Raw genomic sequence first — 16379 nt, 5'->3', positions numbered from 1 at the left:
TTCTCCCATTCTGTAGGTTGCCTGTTCACTCTGATGGTAGTTTCTTTTGCTGTGCAAAAGCTCTTTAGTTTAATTTTTATTTGTTTTTCTCTTTTTTAAAATTTATTTTTATTTTATTTTATTTTACATTCTGGGATGCATGTACAGGACATGTAGGTTTGTTACATAGGTAGACATGTGCCATGGTGGTTTGCTGCACCTGTCAATCCATCACCTAGGTATTAAGCCTCACATACACTAGCTAATTATCCTGATGCTCTCCCTCTCCCTGCCCCACTCAACTGACCCCAGTGTGTGTTATTCCCCTCCCTGTGTCCATGTATTCCTATTGTTCAGCTTCCACTTGTAAGTGAGAACATACAGGGTTTGGTTTTCCGTTTCTGTGTTAGTTTTCTGCGGATAATGGCTTCCAAATCCATCCAGGTCCCTGCAAAGGACATGATCTAATTTTTTTAATGGCTGCATAGTATTACATGGTATATGTATGTACCACATTTTCTTTAGTATATTATTGATGGGCATTTGAGTTGATTCCGCGTCTTTGCTATTATGCGTAGTGTTGCAGTGAACATACACATGCATGTATCTTTATAACAGAATGGTTTATATTCCTTTGGGCATATACCCAATAATAAGATTGCTGGGTCAAATAGTATTTCTGGTTCTAGGTCTTTGAGGAATCGCCAACTGTCTTCCACATGGTTGAACTAATGTACATTCCACTAACAATGTAAAAACATTTCTATTTCTCCACAGCCTCACCAGCGTCTGTTGTTTCTTGACTTTTTAATAATCACCATATTGACTGGTGTGAGATAGTATCTCATTGTGGGTTTGATTTGCATTTTTTCCAATGATTGAATGAATTTGAGCATTTTTCATAAGTTTTTTTGGCCACATAAATGTCTTATTTCTCTTATCTGTTATTTCTTATATCTGTTCATGTCCTTTGCCTAAGTTTTTGTTTGTTTGTTTGTTTTTGTTTTTTGTTTGTGTTTTTGAGATGGAAGATGGAGTCTCACTGTTACCCAGGCTGGAGTGCAATGACACTATCTTGGCTCACTGCAACCTCCACCTCCTGGGTTCAAGCTGTTCTCCTGCCGGAGCCTCCCAAGTAGCTGAGATTACAGGTGACCGCCACCACACATGGCTAATTTTTTGTATTTGTATTAGAGATGGGATTTTATCATGTTGGCCAGGCTGGTTTTGAACTCCTGATCTCAAGTGATCTGCCTGCCTTAGCCTCCCAAAGTGTTGGGATTACAGACATGAGCCACCGGGCCTGACCTCCTTTGTCCACTTTAATGGGGTTGGTTTTTTTCTTGTAAAGTCATTTAAGTTCCTTGTAGATTCTCATATTAGACCTTTGTCAGATGGATAGACTGCAAAAATTTTCTCCCATTCTGTAGATTGCCCATTCACTCTGATGATAGTTTCTTTTGCTATGCAGAAGCTCTTTAGTTTAATTAAATCTCATCTGTCAATTTTTGCTTTCGTGCAGGTGCTTTTGACGTTTTCATTATGAAATCTTTTTCTGTGCCTATATCCTGAATGGTATTGCCTAGATTTTCTTCTAGAGTTTTATAGTTTTGGGTTTTACATGTAAGCCTTTAATCCATCTTGATTTAATTTTTGTATAAGGTGTAAGGAAGGGGTCCAGTTTCAATTTTCTGCATATGGCTAGCCAGCTTTCCCAGCACCATTTATTAAATAGGGAATCCCTTCCCCATTGCTTGTTTTTGACAGGTTTGTCAGAGACCAGATGGTTGTTTGTGTGGTCTTATTTCTGAGATCTCTATTCTGTTACATTGGTCTGTGTGTTTATTTTTGTTCCAGTACCATGCTGTTTTGGTTACTGTAGCCTTATAGTATAGTTTGAAGTCAGATAGCATGATGCCTCCAGCTTTGTTCTTTTGGCTTAGGATTGTCTTGGCTATGTGGGCTCTTTTTTGGTTCCATATGAATTTTAAAGTATCTTTTTCTAACTCTGTGAAGAATGTCAATGGTAGTTTAATGGGAGTAGCATTGAATCTATAGATTGCTTTGGGCAGGATGCCTATTTTCATATTAATTATTCTTATTCATGAGCATGGAATGTTTTTCCATTTGTTTGTGCCCTTTCTGATTTCTTTGAGCAGTGGTTTGTAGTTCTCCTTGAAGAGATTTTTCACTTTCCTTGTTAGCTATATTCCTAGGTATTTTATTCTCTTTGTAGCAGTTGTGAATGGAGTTCATTCATGATTTGGCTGTCTGCTTATTGTTGGTATATAGGAATGCTAGCAGTTTTTGCACACTGACTTTGTATCCTGAGACTTTGCTGAAGTTGCTTATCAACTTAAGCTATTGGGCTGATTAATGGGGCTTTCTAGATATGGGATCATGTCATCTGCAAACAGAGGCAGTTTGACTTCCTCTCTTCCTATTTGAATACTCTTTATTTCTGTCTCTTACCTGATTGCCCTGACCAGAACTTCCAATACTGTGTTGAATAGGAGTGGTGAGAGAGGGCATCCTTGTCTTGTGCCAGTTTTCAAGGGGAATGTTTCCAGCTTTTGCCCATTCGGTATGATATTGACTGTGGGTTTATCATAAATGGCTTTTATTATTTTGAGGTATATTCATCAATACCTAGTTTATTGAGAATTTTTTAACAGGAAAGGACATTGAATTTTATCAAAGGACTTCTGCATCTATTGAGATAATCATGTGTTTTTTTTTTTCCTTTATTTCTTTTTATGTGATGAATTACACTTATTGATTTGCATGTGTTGAACCAGTCTTGCACCTAGGGAATGAAGCCAACTTGATTGTGATGGATAAGCTTTTTATATGCTGCTGAATTTCATTTGCCAGTATTTTATTGAGGATTTTTGCATCAATGTTCATCAGGGATATTGGCCTGCAGTTTTCTCTTTTTGTTGTATCTCTGCCAGGTTTTGGTATCAGGATGATGCTGGCCTCATAAAATGAGAAGTCCCTTGTTTTCAATTGTTTCAAATAGTTTCAGAAGAAATGGTACCAGCTTCTATTTGTAATTCCGCTAGAATTCAGCTGTAAATCCATCTGGCCCTGAGCTTTTTTTGGTTGGTAGGCTATTTATTACTGCCTCAATTTCAGAACTTGTTATTGGTCTATTCAGGGATTCAACTTCTTCCTTGTTCAGCCTTGGAAGGGTATATGTGTCCAGGAATTTATCCATTTCTTCTAGACTTTCTAGTCTATTTGCATAGAAATGTTTATACTATTCTCTGATGCTTATTTGTATTTCTGTGGGGTCAGTGGTCATATCCCCTTTATCATTTTTTATTGTGTTTATTTGATTCTTCTCTCTTTTCTTCATTAGTCTACCTATTGGTATATATACACACACACACACATATGTGTGTGTGTGTATATATATATTTTTTTTTCCAGAAAAGCAGCTCCCGGATTCATTCATTTTCTTTTTTTTGAAGGGTTTTTCATGTCTCTATCTCCTTCAGTTCCGCTCTTGGAGTTACATGGCACTTACTCTCAAATTGATCACATAATTGGAAGTAAAACACTCCTCAGCAAATGCAAAATAACTGAAATAATAACTAACAGTCTCTTAGGCCACAGCACAATCAAATTAGAATTCAAGATTAAGAAACTCACTCAGAACCACACAATTGGAAATTGAACTACTTGCTCTCGAATGACTCCTGAGTAAACAATGAAATTAAGGCAGAACTCAAGAAGTTCTTTGAAACCGGTGAGAACAAAGAGACAATGTACCAGAATCTCTGGGATGCTGCTAAAGCAGTGTTAAGAGGGAAATTTACAGCGCTAAGTGCCACTTCAGAAAGCTAGAAAGGTCTCAAATCGACACCCTAGCATAACAACTAAAAGAACTAGAGAACCAAGAGCAAAATTTTCACAAAGCTAGCAGAAGGGAAGAAATAACCAAGATCAGAGTGGAACTTGTTATTTCTTTTAAAATCTTGAGTTGTATACTTATTTCATTTTCATTTTATAGATTGAATAATGAAAACATTTAAAGTTATTAGTTTCAGTAGAATCTTTGTCAGCATCTATGTGTTTCCAGTATTTTATTATTTTTATTTTTCTTCAGAAAGTAGTATATTTTTCCCTGTATAGACAACAGTTATGTAGGATAGTATTTTCATTTGCTTCTGTATTCTTGTGTAGAATTCAGTTTTTTTTCACTTTATTAGCCATATTTGCATTTTTTTAATTTACCAAGTATACTCTCAATTGATTTCACACCAAAGGATCATTTATAGTGTAATAAAATTGTGTATTCCCTTTAGGAGAAATGGCTTCTTAGCTGATGTTTATTTTTAGAAAACTTCTTAATTTTGTAATAAAAATTCTAATATAGACCCCTACAAATTATTTTTAAGCTAAGATGCACTTCAGTAGAATCTCTTGTGATATTTGTGTCAGTGTTACAAATCACTTAGATTAAATACTTTTTTTTTTTGTAATGCAAGTCAGAATTTAAGTAGAAATACATATTTTTGTTTCATGGTCTTTATATTCTAATTTTTCAAAGTTAAAAGTATAAAATATGAATGAAGATACTGTATTTTTGCATATTTAAAATATGTATATTTGTCATTTCCCAAAGTATTCTGATATAATTCTAATTGATTAACTTAATTTGTAATTTCTATACATTTCTTCTGCTTCATAGTTTGAGATGAAATATCTAATACAGGTATTATCTTTTTCTTGATGACCTCTAAGAACATCTTGTTTTTCACTATGGTTGTTTGAACCAAGAATATCTGTGATTGTGAGGTAGTATTAGAAAATAAATATAAAATCATATTATTTCTCTCCTACAAGGAAACATGTACACTAAATTTTCATTTGTAAAGAAAGCAAAATACTTTCAAAAGTTCTTCATTTTATTTTCTATCTTAGAGCATCTGGAAGTATTTGGTCTATTTAACCAAATTTTCTATTAGAAAACCATGAAGAGTCTGTGTGTTTCTATTTGATTTTTAAAAATAATGGGCATCACCTATTTTATCTGAAGATTTATACTGCATAATAAATGTTATTATGTGTATATATACATATTATAGTATTAAAAGAAAGTTTTCATCAAATCCCTAAAAGACTATTAGATGGAACTTTGGCTCAGGGTACATGACATTGAGAACCGTTGGACTAAAGTAGTGACTGTTACACTGAACTTGAAATAGATTGAATTTGTATTCCGAATTTAGGTAGGAAATATCTAATAATAAATTACTAAAGTTATTAGAGGAAGGTAGAATATATACTGTTATCCGTATCTAAGAAAATCAAGATGGAAAGTATTACATATATAAAAGTACCAGGAATAAAGAAACAAAAACACCAAACAAATGCCCATAATGTTATTTTTCTGGCATCATATCTATTTAACAAATGGCATTGAGATTTCATAGCTTATCAGCCAACGTGATGTTCCTGATAGCTGTAGTTGTCTTGCAATTCTAGTTTTAGTTAACACACATTTCATCTCAATTTCCCAAGGCATAATATAAGCAGAGCTTTACCTTTGTTGTCAAGGAATCTTTCTTCTAATTCTTTTTAAGAATAGATCATTTCTTGCATGGCAAATATTTGGGGCCTCTGGCTTTTAGGAAAGGGAAATTTGAATAGTTTCTCATTCACAGAAAGGAAAGAAGTCTGGTGCCTGTCACTCCATGGAATGTCCTTGTTATTGCTTTGTCGTCATTTCTACCAGGGATCTGCTGCCCAATGATGACCATCCTCCGTCTTTCCCACAATGTCTGTCCGTGGTAAAGTCGTCTTGCTGGTCTCCTTCCCAGTAGATTCATATCAAGAGTCAAGATACTTGTCTTTGCAGCTTTCCATACACGAAAGGAAAACTCAACTGTTTTCCATTCCCATTTGCACACTATTATGTATTACAGTAGAATCAGACTGTAGAAATACAAAATGTCTGAGCATCTTTCTTGTATGTTACAAAATCAAAGACATGCTCACTCTGCTGTGGTGGAAGGATTGGGATGTCTTCATTCCTCTTTGATAAATCACAAAAAGTCACTATTAAACTAAACTACTGTGCCTTCTCCCACAAATACCATCTCAAAAAGGTTGAGAGGTCTTCTTGAATCTTCCTGCAGAGGCACTGAATAAAGTAAACCTAAGATTAAGTATTTTGAGAATCACCTCCACCAATTAACTCATTGCTCAACTTTGAAAATGGCATTCCTATTCAGTTTGCTAATATTCTATTAGCAAGTCTGGACCTGGTGTTTTCTTTTATGTCTAACCTGTATTATATATTGGTGTGAAGGGCATTTGATTCATAAAACAGACAGTGAAATTCTTTTCCTTTTCCAATAAAATATGTATTATTTAAAAGTTAGAACACATTAAAGTTCTAAAGCCTCACTATTAGATAATTTTAATGGCATCAAAGTCTACTAATTCTAATAGTAATACTATTAATTACTATAAAATGCTTTGAATAATACATATTTAATTAATGTTCCAGTTTAATGTTGTTTGATACCTTCCAGAGTTCTCAATATTAGGTATTAATCTCACCTTGATTGTCCCCTTATTATAAACTTTCTGACAGTTACCATATCTGCCAATATAAAAACAGAATTACTATTTTAGGAAGACAAAACATGACCCTCTATGATCCAGTTCCAGTCATCTTCTCCTCTCCAGCTTCTTGCTCCATTGCTTGCTTTGCACTTTATACTCCTGAAACACAACCTTTTTAGTACGTCTTCACATACAATATGCTGTTCTTTGCCCTTGAGGATGGTGCCAGCTCTGCCATCTAACCTCAAGAGGCACAAGAGCACAGCAATTATGCATGTTGGCTCTGAAATTAGACTATATATGTGACTGCAATAAAGGTTATGTAAGCTCTCTTGTCCTTTAGTATCATTATCTGTAAAATGAAAATACTGATAACACTTCATGGGGCTGCTGTGGGGATTAAATGAGTCAGTATATGCAGTACTTAGAAGAGAGCTGTACACTTAGGTGCACTATTCAGTGTAGCTGTAATTATCATTTCATGGATATACATTGCTCTTCTTCTATGACTCAGCTTAGGGACTTTGTTTTTAGGAACGTTTTGCCTTCAGAACACAAACCTACCAGGCATTGTGCTTCCTTTTATATGGCAGGAAATGTGAGATGCAGCTATTCGTCTTTTACTTTCAAGGGGACTTATTGGCACATACTTAATAACTGGATCTCTAAACTTCACTCGAGAAGCCTCATCATAGAGTTCATCTTTCTGGAGGGCAGATATCTTAACAGTTTCCAGCATACTCACCACCTCTTGTTCATGCTGTCTGATCTGCACGATGTCGTCAATGTAATGAATCACTGTGACGTTCTGTGGGATGTCCAGATCGCTTCAGATTACATATATTATTACTGAAAAGAGTTGATATATCCCTGAGGCAAAACTGTAAATGAATATTCTTATCTATACTCTGACTCTGAACTATTTCTGATCTCCTTCTCTAATTGGAGTGGAAGGAGTATGCATTTGCCAAATCAATGGCCACATGCAGTGTATGTGTGGCCTTATAAAACTTCTCTAGCAAAAATACCACATCTGTAACAGGAACTGCAATCAGGACTGCTCTTTAGTTAAGCCTGCAGACGTTTATAGTCATCCTCCAGAAATTCTCTGGTGTTGGCCGGGGACAGGCTGGTGGATTAAATGGGGATATGACAGGGACCACTACCATCTCTCTTCATCCCATTGCACCCAGGATAGGATATTATCTTTGATTTAATCTCTTGGCTGGATTTTCAGATATTTTAATATGACCTTCCCAACTGCGATAGCTTTTATAGCTCTTACTTCACAGACCAGAGACCCAGTGTAGGGATTACTTCAATTGACAAGCGTAACAATTTCAATTATACTCTTAGAGACTAGGAGAATGATCATTGACTGGGTTGTGGTTTCAGGGGGTCCACTGTGAACTAGACTTCAGTCAGGCTCCATTTTTTGCCTTGCCCCATAGGTACCCGCTCTTATGTCTCCAAGTATCAATGTTACTGAACAACCAGTACTTGGTAGTCCTTGAAATGTCCGATTATTCCCCTTTTTCCAGGGCTTAGTTGCCTGGATAAATGACCATAGTTTCCTTTGGGAAAGGACTAGGGGAATCACAGTATTGACTTGCTGGGATGTTTCAGGGTCTTTATTCCTTGGGACCCTGACACCTCTTTGGTTAGCAGGTTCCAGAAGTGAAAATTGTCTCATCTGAGAACTGACCCAAGTATTGTGACTTTTAATAGGGGTGACTACCCTCTGCTTCCAGACTTTGTTCATTTTCCCTTGACAATGTCACCTATCAAAATCCTGTATTTTCCTTTTAAAGGCCTTATTTGAAATCCCACTTCTCTGTATTCTTGATCTTCTAAGCTTAGGCAAAATGAATGTCCCCAGCCTCTGAACTCTCATACACATGTGGTGATTATAGCCTGTTTTATATTATATTTTTTGGTGTATGTATTTGCCCCTACTTGACTGTACATTGATGCTGGAAATGTTATCTTATCATCTTATTATTTAAATGCCCCACGTCGTGCTTTGAACATATTATGCAAGCTATGGAAGCTTACTGATGATTTTAATTACACTGGCTTTTCTTCTGCATTTAGCCCTTAATAGAACATATTCCTGTTCTATTTATATGCTATTTTGTGTATGTAAACCTGTATACTAAAAGACAAAAATGTTGTCACATTTTATATAGAGTCTCATAGAATTTTTGCCAGACTTTTCATTCTTTTTGATATTAGATGTTAAGATTTTAATTAATCAACTGCCAAATTTTCTTATGCAAAATGTTGTTTCTTATAGATAATTTGCGGTAAAAGCCTTTCAGTGAATGAAATGACTCTTAGCACTTTGAAAGAAAAAGGCTACAAAGCTGCTTTCATTGGAATAGGTGAGTAGTTTACTCTTAAATATATTTATTTATAATGTATTTTTTATTTCCTAGCAATATCCAGAAGAATGACTGCCTTCAGACATTTTCATGATGGAAGTTGTATTTATTCAGGGAGTAACAGATAGAAATGTTTGGCCAAGTCACTAAATTTCTATTTTATAAGTAGTTGTGTTGTTTCACCTTAATTATGGAGAGATTTTGGCAAGATTTTTTTTTTTAATCTTCCCATTCTTTCACCACACCATCGTCACCAGTGAGAATCTCTAGGAAGAAAATATTTTCAAGTCATGTCACCGGAAACTCAGAATCTGTCTAGAGGCTGTAGCTTTCTTTTTATGATACAACAATTGTCTAAAGTGATAATGAAGGACAGAGTTGGCTGGTTCCCTTTTGCTACTCGGTTTTCAAAATTTTCTGAAGACTTTTCTTATTTGGTTGAATTGTTTAAATGTTCCATCAGTGTTCTGAAAGTCCCATAGACAGTGTATTACTCCTGAAGCACTCAATGTATACTGTTTTCTCATATTTTGCCTAAATTTGTTACAGGGAATGAGTTTTCTAACATTTTTCTTCCACTTAGTGTTTACTGAGAGACCAAAGAGAACAAGTGAGTTGACTTGACTTAGTCTTTGCCTCATGCATGTCATATTCATTCTCTGATATGATTTGTACTATGGGAAATTATGGCATATAAATTGAGTATGTTAAATCAGGGATCCCCAAACTCAGGGCCATGAAGTCGTACTGTACTGTTAGGAACCTGGCTACACAGCAGGAGGTGAGTAGTGGGCAAGTGAGCCTTACTGCCTGAGCTCTGCATCCTGTCAGATCAGCATTAGATTAGATTAGAATCTAATGGCATTAGACTCTCATAGGAGTGCAAACTCTGTTGTGAACTGGACATGCGAAGGATCTAAGTTGCATGTTCCTTATGAGAATCTGAAACTAATCTAATGCCTGATGATCTGAGGTGGAACAGTTTCATCCCGATACCATCCTTCTTCTCCAACCTGGTCCATGGTAAAGTTTCTTCCATGAGACTGGTCCTTGGTACTAAAATGGTTGGGAGCAATGTGTTAAACTGTTACTCATTTTTAATATAAACCCTTCGTCATGTATTTTACTTTGTCTATCTCTTTGGCAGTTCACACCCAGAATGTGAAGTTCTAAATATCACCACTTTAAGTGATCACACACTGAGTAATGTTCGTTTGGCAGCTGTCCTTTTTTATTGCCTTTCTAGAGTGCAGTCATTATTAATGCTTCTTTGTCCACTAAACTTTTCTTATCAGAATGTCGTATCTGAGACCATGTCTGTCAGCCCCGTTTTTTAGGTGAAAAATTATGGAAAGCAATATAAATTTGCACTGTCATCTAGCTCCTAAATGTCTCAACTGAACCTCCTTCCTTTCAAAAAATTTTGGGTGCTATTGCCGTTAGTATCTGTCTATATCATCTTAATTACAATATTATAATTATTGTGTATATCAAAAGTAGGAAGGAGGCAAGATCTGATATTTTCCCTAGGTTCTATTTTTAGGCATATTATATTTGACTTTAGCTTTACTTTTCAACATTACGTTTGTATTGAGAATTTAATGTAAAGAAATTGGGCAGGTGTCTATAAGTTCCAATTACTGTCAATAAACACATGATCAAAAATGCTTGGTCAGTAATAAGTGGAAAATTTCATCAGGCTTTAGGTCTGCAATACTGATAATGTTATCAAATAACTATTTGAAATTCACCATTATACTGAGAGATATGTTTTCCATTACTTGAGTATATACTAATACAATTATTAATACATGTATCTGTAAGAACTTCATCTACAAAGGATCTCTGTACTGAAGAAATGTGGACCGATAAAGTAGCCAATACATTGAAATATCCAAATTAATTACATAAGAAGCAAATTATTCCAAAAACTTGGAATAATTAAATTGTTCATCACTCTGAGTAGTTATAACCATGAAACACCTTCTAACTGAAACAATCAATAGTTTCAACTTTTTTATTTTATTCTGTTATGTCCCCATAAATATATTATTTGATAATGCTATACTGGTTCACAATACAGTTGTCTCCATTTGATTCTGCATTGAGGTGTGAATACAGCATTTAGAATGTAGAGTCCTTTCATATTTATGTGCTGTGCATTTTCATGCTGAGAAGTGAATCTTTGACATTTTGGTGTAGTGATGTGAGGAATGCAGTTATGCTCTATTTCAGTATTTTGTATGAAACATACACAAAAAAATTCATCATGTCAAAAAAGAAAGGCTTCAGTCTGTGAAAGACAAGTAGCCGTATTCTCTAGGAAATGTTTATTTGACACTCATGTGTGTCGATTTGGGAATTTATGACCTTTGTATTACCATTTAACTGTCGGTTACTTGGACAGCCACACAACCTTACATGCTTTTGTTCATTAACCTTGCTTCTATATTGTAATTAAACTTTACTCACTTATTTTATTTACCCTTCCTCACTGATTTTGTAGGAGGAAATGTAGAATAGGAATTCCATATTATTTAGGATATAGGTTTGGGCACTTTCAGAAAGCAATAGAGGGTAAAACAATATAAACATTTAGTTCTTTCTCATGTAACAGTGTAAGCCATTTTCAAACCTGAATTCCATCTTTGGTCTATGGGTAGTTACCATGTTCACATTCATGCTAATAGAAGTTGGAAAGAGGGAAGCAGCTCCTTTACTATTATATTTATGAGCCAGAAGTGACACAAATCAATTCTTCTTTTATCTCATTGTCTGTAAACTGATCATATAAGCATGGCAACAACAGAGGGTGCCGGGAAGTATTGCCTTTTGCTGGTGGACATAATCTCCATCAAATGTCTAGAATCATAGGGAAAGGGGATGACAGATATTGAGAGAGGGTAGAAATAAACGTCTCTGTTACAGGTGTGCATCATCATTAGTGTTTGACACATGAGATCAGTAAAGCACTTAGTAGCAAAGAAAACACTCTTAGTACCTGGTGCATACATGTTGGTTACATAGGTAGTTTTTAAAAATGGAAATGCCAGACCGGGCATGGTGGCTCACGCCTGTCATCCCAGCACTTTGGGAGGCTGAGGTGGGCGGATCATGAGGTCAAGAGATCAAGACCATTCTGGCCAACATGGTGAAACCTCGTCTCTACTAAAAATACAAAAATTAGCCAGGCGTGGTGGCATGTGTTTGTAGTCCCGGCTACTCGAGAGGCTGAGGCAGGCGAATCGCTTGAATCTGGGAGGCGGAGGTTGCAGTGGGCCGAGATCTTACCACTGCACTCTAGCCTCGCGACAGAGTGATGCTCCGTCTAAAAAATAAAGAAAAAAAAAAGGAGATACTTTCTCTTTCTGTAGTTGGAAATGCCATAGTTATTGATCTTGTGTATTTATAACTACCATCTTGTTCTATGTTACATTGTGTAAAATAAAAAATATTTTTAATTAACTATGACTTAATGAAGATAGTTCATTAAGCCCACTGTATTAAGATAAGTCTGTTTGCATGTTTCCTGATTTTAACTATTGTGTGTGACATTGCTCATGAAAAGTCTCTCACTTTTAGAGTTTTCTCTAACTAATACTACCAGAGTTCATTAAGGAAATTATCTCATTGAATGTACATCATTATTACTTCTGAAGATTTATGTCTCTTGAGCCATGAGAAGTTTAGTTTCTTCTAAGTACTAAGATAAAGCCCTATGTCTTACTCAAAATCAGTCTGTTATCTTCACAATAATGGAGTCTTTTTTAAAGACTCTAAAATTTTGGTAGTTTTACTGAAATCAAAGCACCTGGACAGCATGTTACTGACAGTATTGAGAAGTAGAATTGGAACATCTACTATACAAGGCTTTTAAAAAATATTGGATGGCTTTCTTTGTTTGGTATTGAAATTGACATAATAGGTTACAACCATTGTTTCTTCCTTTTTATTTTATAAAAATAACCAGAAAATAATAGAATAGAAAACATCAAAGTGTGTTGGCTATGGTTAGGGCAAGTGTTATTTTGTGAAAAATGTTTTTCAGCTGTGTGTGTGTGTGTTTGATGTGTGTGCTTGCACATACACACTGCAATAAAATAGAATGTATTTTTTAAATGTGGCTCTAAAGTTTGATAGTCAATGCTATGCAATGTGAGGACCCTGATGGACTAAACACCTTTTTCCCATAGTATACTCAACACCTATCAGTAAGTAGCTATTAGTGAGTTAAATAAGTATTGAATGACTACAATCAGTGTCCCAAACACTATGCTAAGAATTTAAAAAACAATAAAGAAATCTGAATTAAGTGTTTAGGTTTGTATTAAATTGAGTCAGAAATATCATAAGACATTCAAAAAGAACAACCATATTGCACAATTTCAGGAGTGGGACGTAGTCAGGTAGACGGACTGGACATGGGTATAATTCCGTGTTTTTTTTTTTTATTTTTGAAGTTCTGTGGGTAATTTTACTTTAGAGCCAAGTTTAAGAATCACTGTTACAGATAACTGAAGAGACGGACCTTTGATCTTTGTTTTAAAGGAGCCCATTTCTTTTTCTCTTTCTGATTGTCCATCTTCTGATAGATTTCCTCTCATAGCCTCATAAAACATGATAGTACCAAAAAGGTTAAACAAGCATGCAAGGGAAAGAACATCCAGTAAGACCCGTTTAGGTAACTGATCAAACTTTATATATTGTTCTGACAAGTTTTTCTTTCTTTGAATTTTTGTTTTTACAGTGCATGAGAAAGAAGGGGTTAAAGGGAAAATGCAGTAAAATCCATTATGATAGTCACTATGAAGCAGGAACTACAGGAAGATGTTATAGAGATGAATAGTCACTTTTTCAACACCAAGTGCTTTACTTGTGTCTACCCAAAAGATTTCCCTTGAACTTACTTCTTGCTACCACCACTCCCCTCCCTTAATGCCACTGGAATACTGCTGTGGCCTCAATCAGTCTCTTTGGCCACCACTATTCACACAACAAAAGTAGTAATCATGCTGAAATAGGATCTGATCATTATTCCTCACTAAAACTCTTCCATAACTCTGTATTTCCTTCCAGATAAAGAAAAGTCCCCACAAAGGTTTTCAAGGCTCTTCTTGATTTGGTCACAGCTATGTCTCTAGTCACTTCTCCTATTAAATTATGCGATTCAGCCATTCTGAACTGTTTTTAGTTTTACCTTATCTGAAGTTTTTTTAGCCTCCATTTTTGGACATGGGTCTAGAGCTATCTTTATTTTCATATTTATATTCTTGACTTAGATGCCTTTTTTCTATTTGATACAATTATTTTACTTGTAATGATCTACTCTCTACCTTCATACTTTAGCCTGGATTAATGAATCATCTTCCTCACCCCTTGCCCCACACAAACCCTATGTTCCTGCTCTCTTTCTACATGTTCAGACTGGACTTTTACTGTAGTATTGCACTTCTTCACCCCCTTTATTATAATTGACTAGTTACATGTTTGTTTCCACCACTAGAAGTTAAGCTTCTTAAAGACTGTAGATTCTCTCTGACTTTTTCATTGACAAATGTTTGGTGCCTAGCAAAGTGGCTGGTACATAGTAGGAACTTTATAAGTATTTTCAATTATTGATTTTAAAATGCAACTCTTTTGACTGTAAAGTAAATTTATAGGTGGTTTAACAAAGTTGGCAATTTTTGGAGGATTGTAACATTGCCCGAACCCAGGGGGAATGCATTTTACATTATTATAATTTTGGTATTACACTATTAATGAAATAAACAAATAGAAATAGTGATATTAGAAGTGGTGATATTGGTAATAACAGCGGTAACAGTGAATATTATTCCAGGCTCAATTCTTAACATGATCTATCCTTTTAACTCTTAAAATGGTCCTTGAGGTCGATATTCTTAACACTCTTTTATGGATAAGAAAATTAAGACTATCAAAGGTAACAGAAAAGAAGTTAATGGCAACTAAAGCATGGAAAGTGAGTTTTATAAAGAAAGAAAGAAAAAAAAAAACAAGTGCAAATATCCATACTTCAATTGTGACTCTAAGCCAATATGACTCTGTCTACATTTCAGCATCTCACTTAAGATTCTAAAGAGGGTAAGCTCATACTCAAGAAGAATTAGTCTTTATATTTAGCCTCATTTTTCTCATTGTTATCACAAATTGGTTTTCTTTTAGTTACCATCAGAAAATAATATTTTTTAAATGTGAAGATTCCCAAATATTATAACAGACAAAGAAGAGATAATTATAATTAAGAAAATCCATTGAGAGATTGTGGTATTAAATTTGCTACAGAGTGGCCTTTAGTTAAATCTCTCATGCCTTCACAAAGCCAGAATTCTTCTCTATAACAGTTACTCTTAATTGGCTTCTTAATCAGGAATTTCTAAATTGTACATAGTTGTGTATACTTTCTATTTATTTAGAGGAAAATGCAATAAAGTTTTTAGACCATTCACGTTACTTCTATCCCCAGATAAAAATGTAGATTGTTTAGTCACTATCCGCAACTATGAATAGATTATTTTTAAAAATAAACCTGACTTAATTGTAAGCAAAAAGCAAGTCTTGAGTATTTTGCCAATCTACTTTTTTATTTGTAATATTTTTTAATCTAGTGTCACTTGTAAGTACTTGGGTATAATTGTAAAATGGCTCCCAAGAATTTGGAAATGAGGGAAATAGAATTCCAGCTGAGAGTTCATTAAATCATTACTTAATGAGTTCATGCAAAGCCCCAGAAGGAGATAAAATAGATGTAGGGCAATTATTCTTTGATCATATTAACATATCTATAGAAAGCACATATTAATCTGCAGAAGCAGGCAGTGGGGTCATCTTTAGAAGTGTTGAGGAAGAAAAGGAACCTGCAGAAATATCAGAAATATTGACAGTGTCTCTTTTAAGGCACCTGAATCAATGGACCGGGAGTTCTTTGAGCCCAGGTCATAACATAAACAGAGAAGTCCATTTTAAAGACCTCTGAATCTCCTTGTTCTGATTCCAAGCTCACCAAACTGCCACTGATTCCTAAATAGTTTGATTATGGGAGATGAGTGTGGGAAGGGGAGGTTGCAGTGAGGTGAGATGGTTCCACTGAACTCCAGCCTGGATGACAGAGTGAGGCACTGTTTCAAAATAAATAAATAAATAAGAAAGAAAAGAAAGGAAGACAAAAGAAAGGAAAAGTTTATTCTGTGTTCATATATAATGAAATATATGTCATTTATAGTAAAGAATATAGTTTTCCTTTTGTTATTTTTGGTTGTGTGCATATATCCCTCTCCTGTCACCCACACAAACACGGTATATTAAACATTTATGAGAGTTGGTGTTGGTTTTTATCCTTGAATTCCATATTTCAGCACATTTCTGAACATATAATAGAACATCAATAAAGTTTTTTGAAGTTAAATCATTGGAAAA

The 16379-nt window shown here is 35.0% G+C and overlaps 1 protein-coding gene across 1 annotated transcript in view; it reads left to right on the top strand.

Annotated features, from left to right (window-relative positions):
- The window catches only part of DPYD (dihydropyrimidine dehydrogenase), a 903050-nt gene that overhangs the window by 280755 nt on the left and 605916 nt on the right, over positions 1-16379 (top strand). Inside the window, exon 8 of the mRNA XM_011969334.1 lies at positions 8858-8945. Within this exon, the coding sequence (XP_011824724.1) occupies positions 8858-8945 (88 nt within the window). The remainder of the gene's footprint in view (positions 1-8857; positions 8946-16379) is intronic.

Source organism: Mandrillus leucophaeus, unplaced genomic scaffold (genome assembly GCF_000951045.1).
Source record: "Mandrillus leucophaeus isolate KB7577 unplaced genomic scaffold, Mleu.le_1.0 Scaffold884, whole genome shotgun sequence".
NCBI lineage: Eukaryota > Metazoa > Chordata > Mammalia > Primates > Cercopithecidae > Mandrillus > Mandrillus leucophaeus.
The sequence above is the reverse complement of the archived record's forward strand: the minus strand, read 5'-3'. Positions and strand labels throughout refer to the sequence as shown.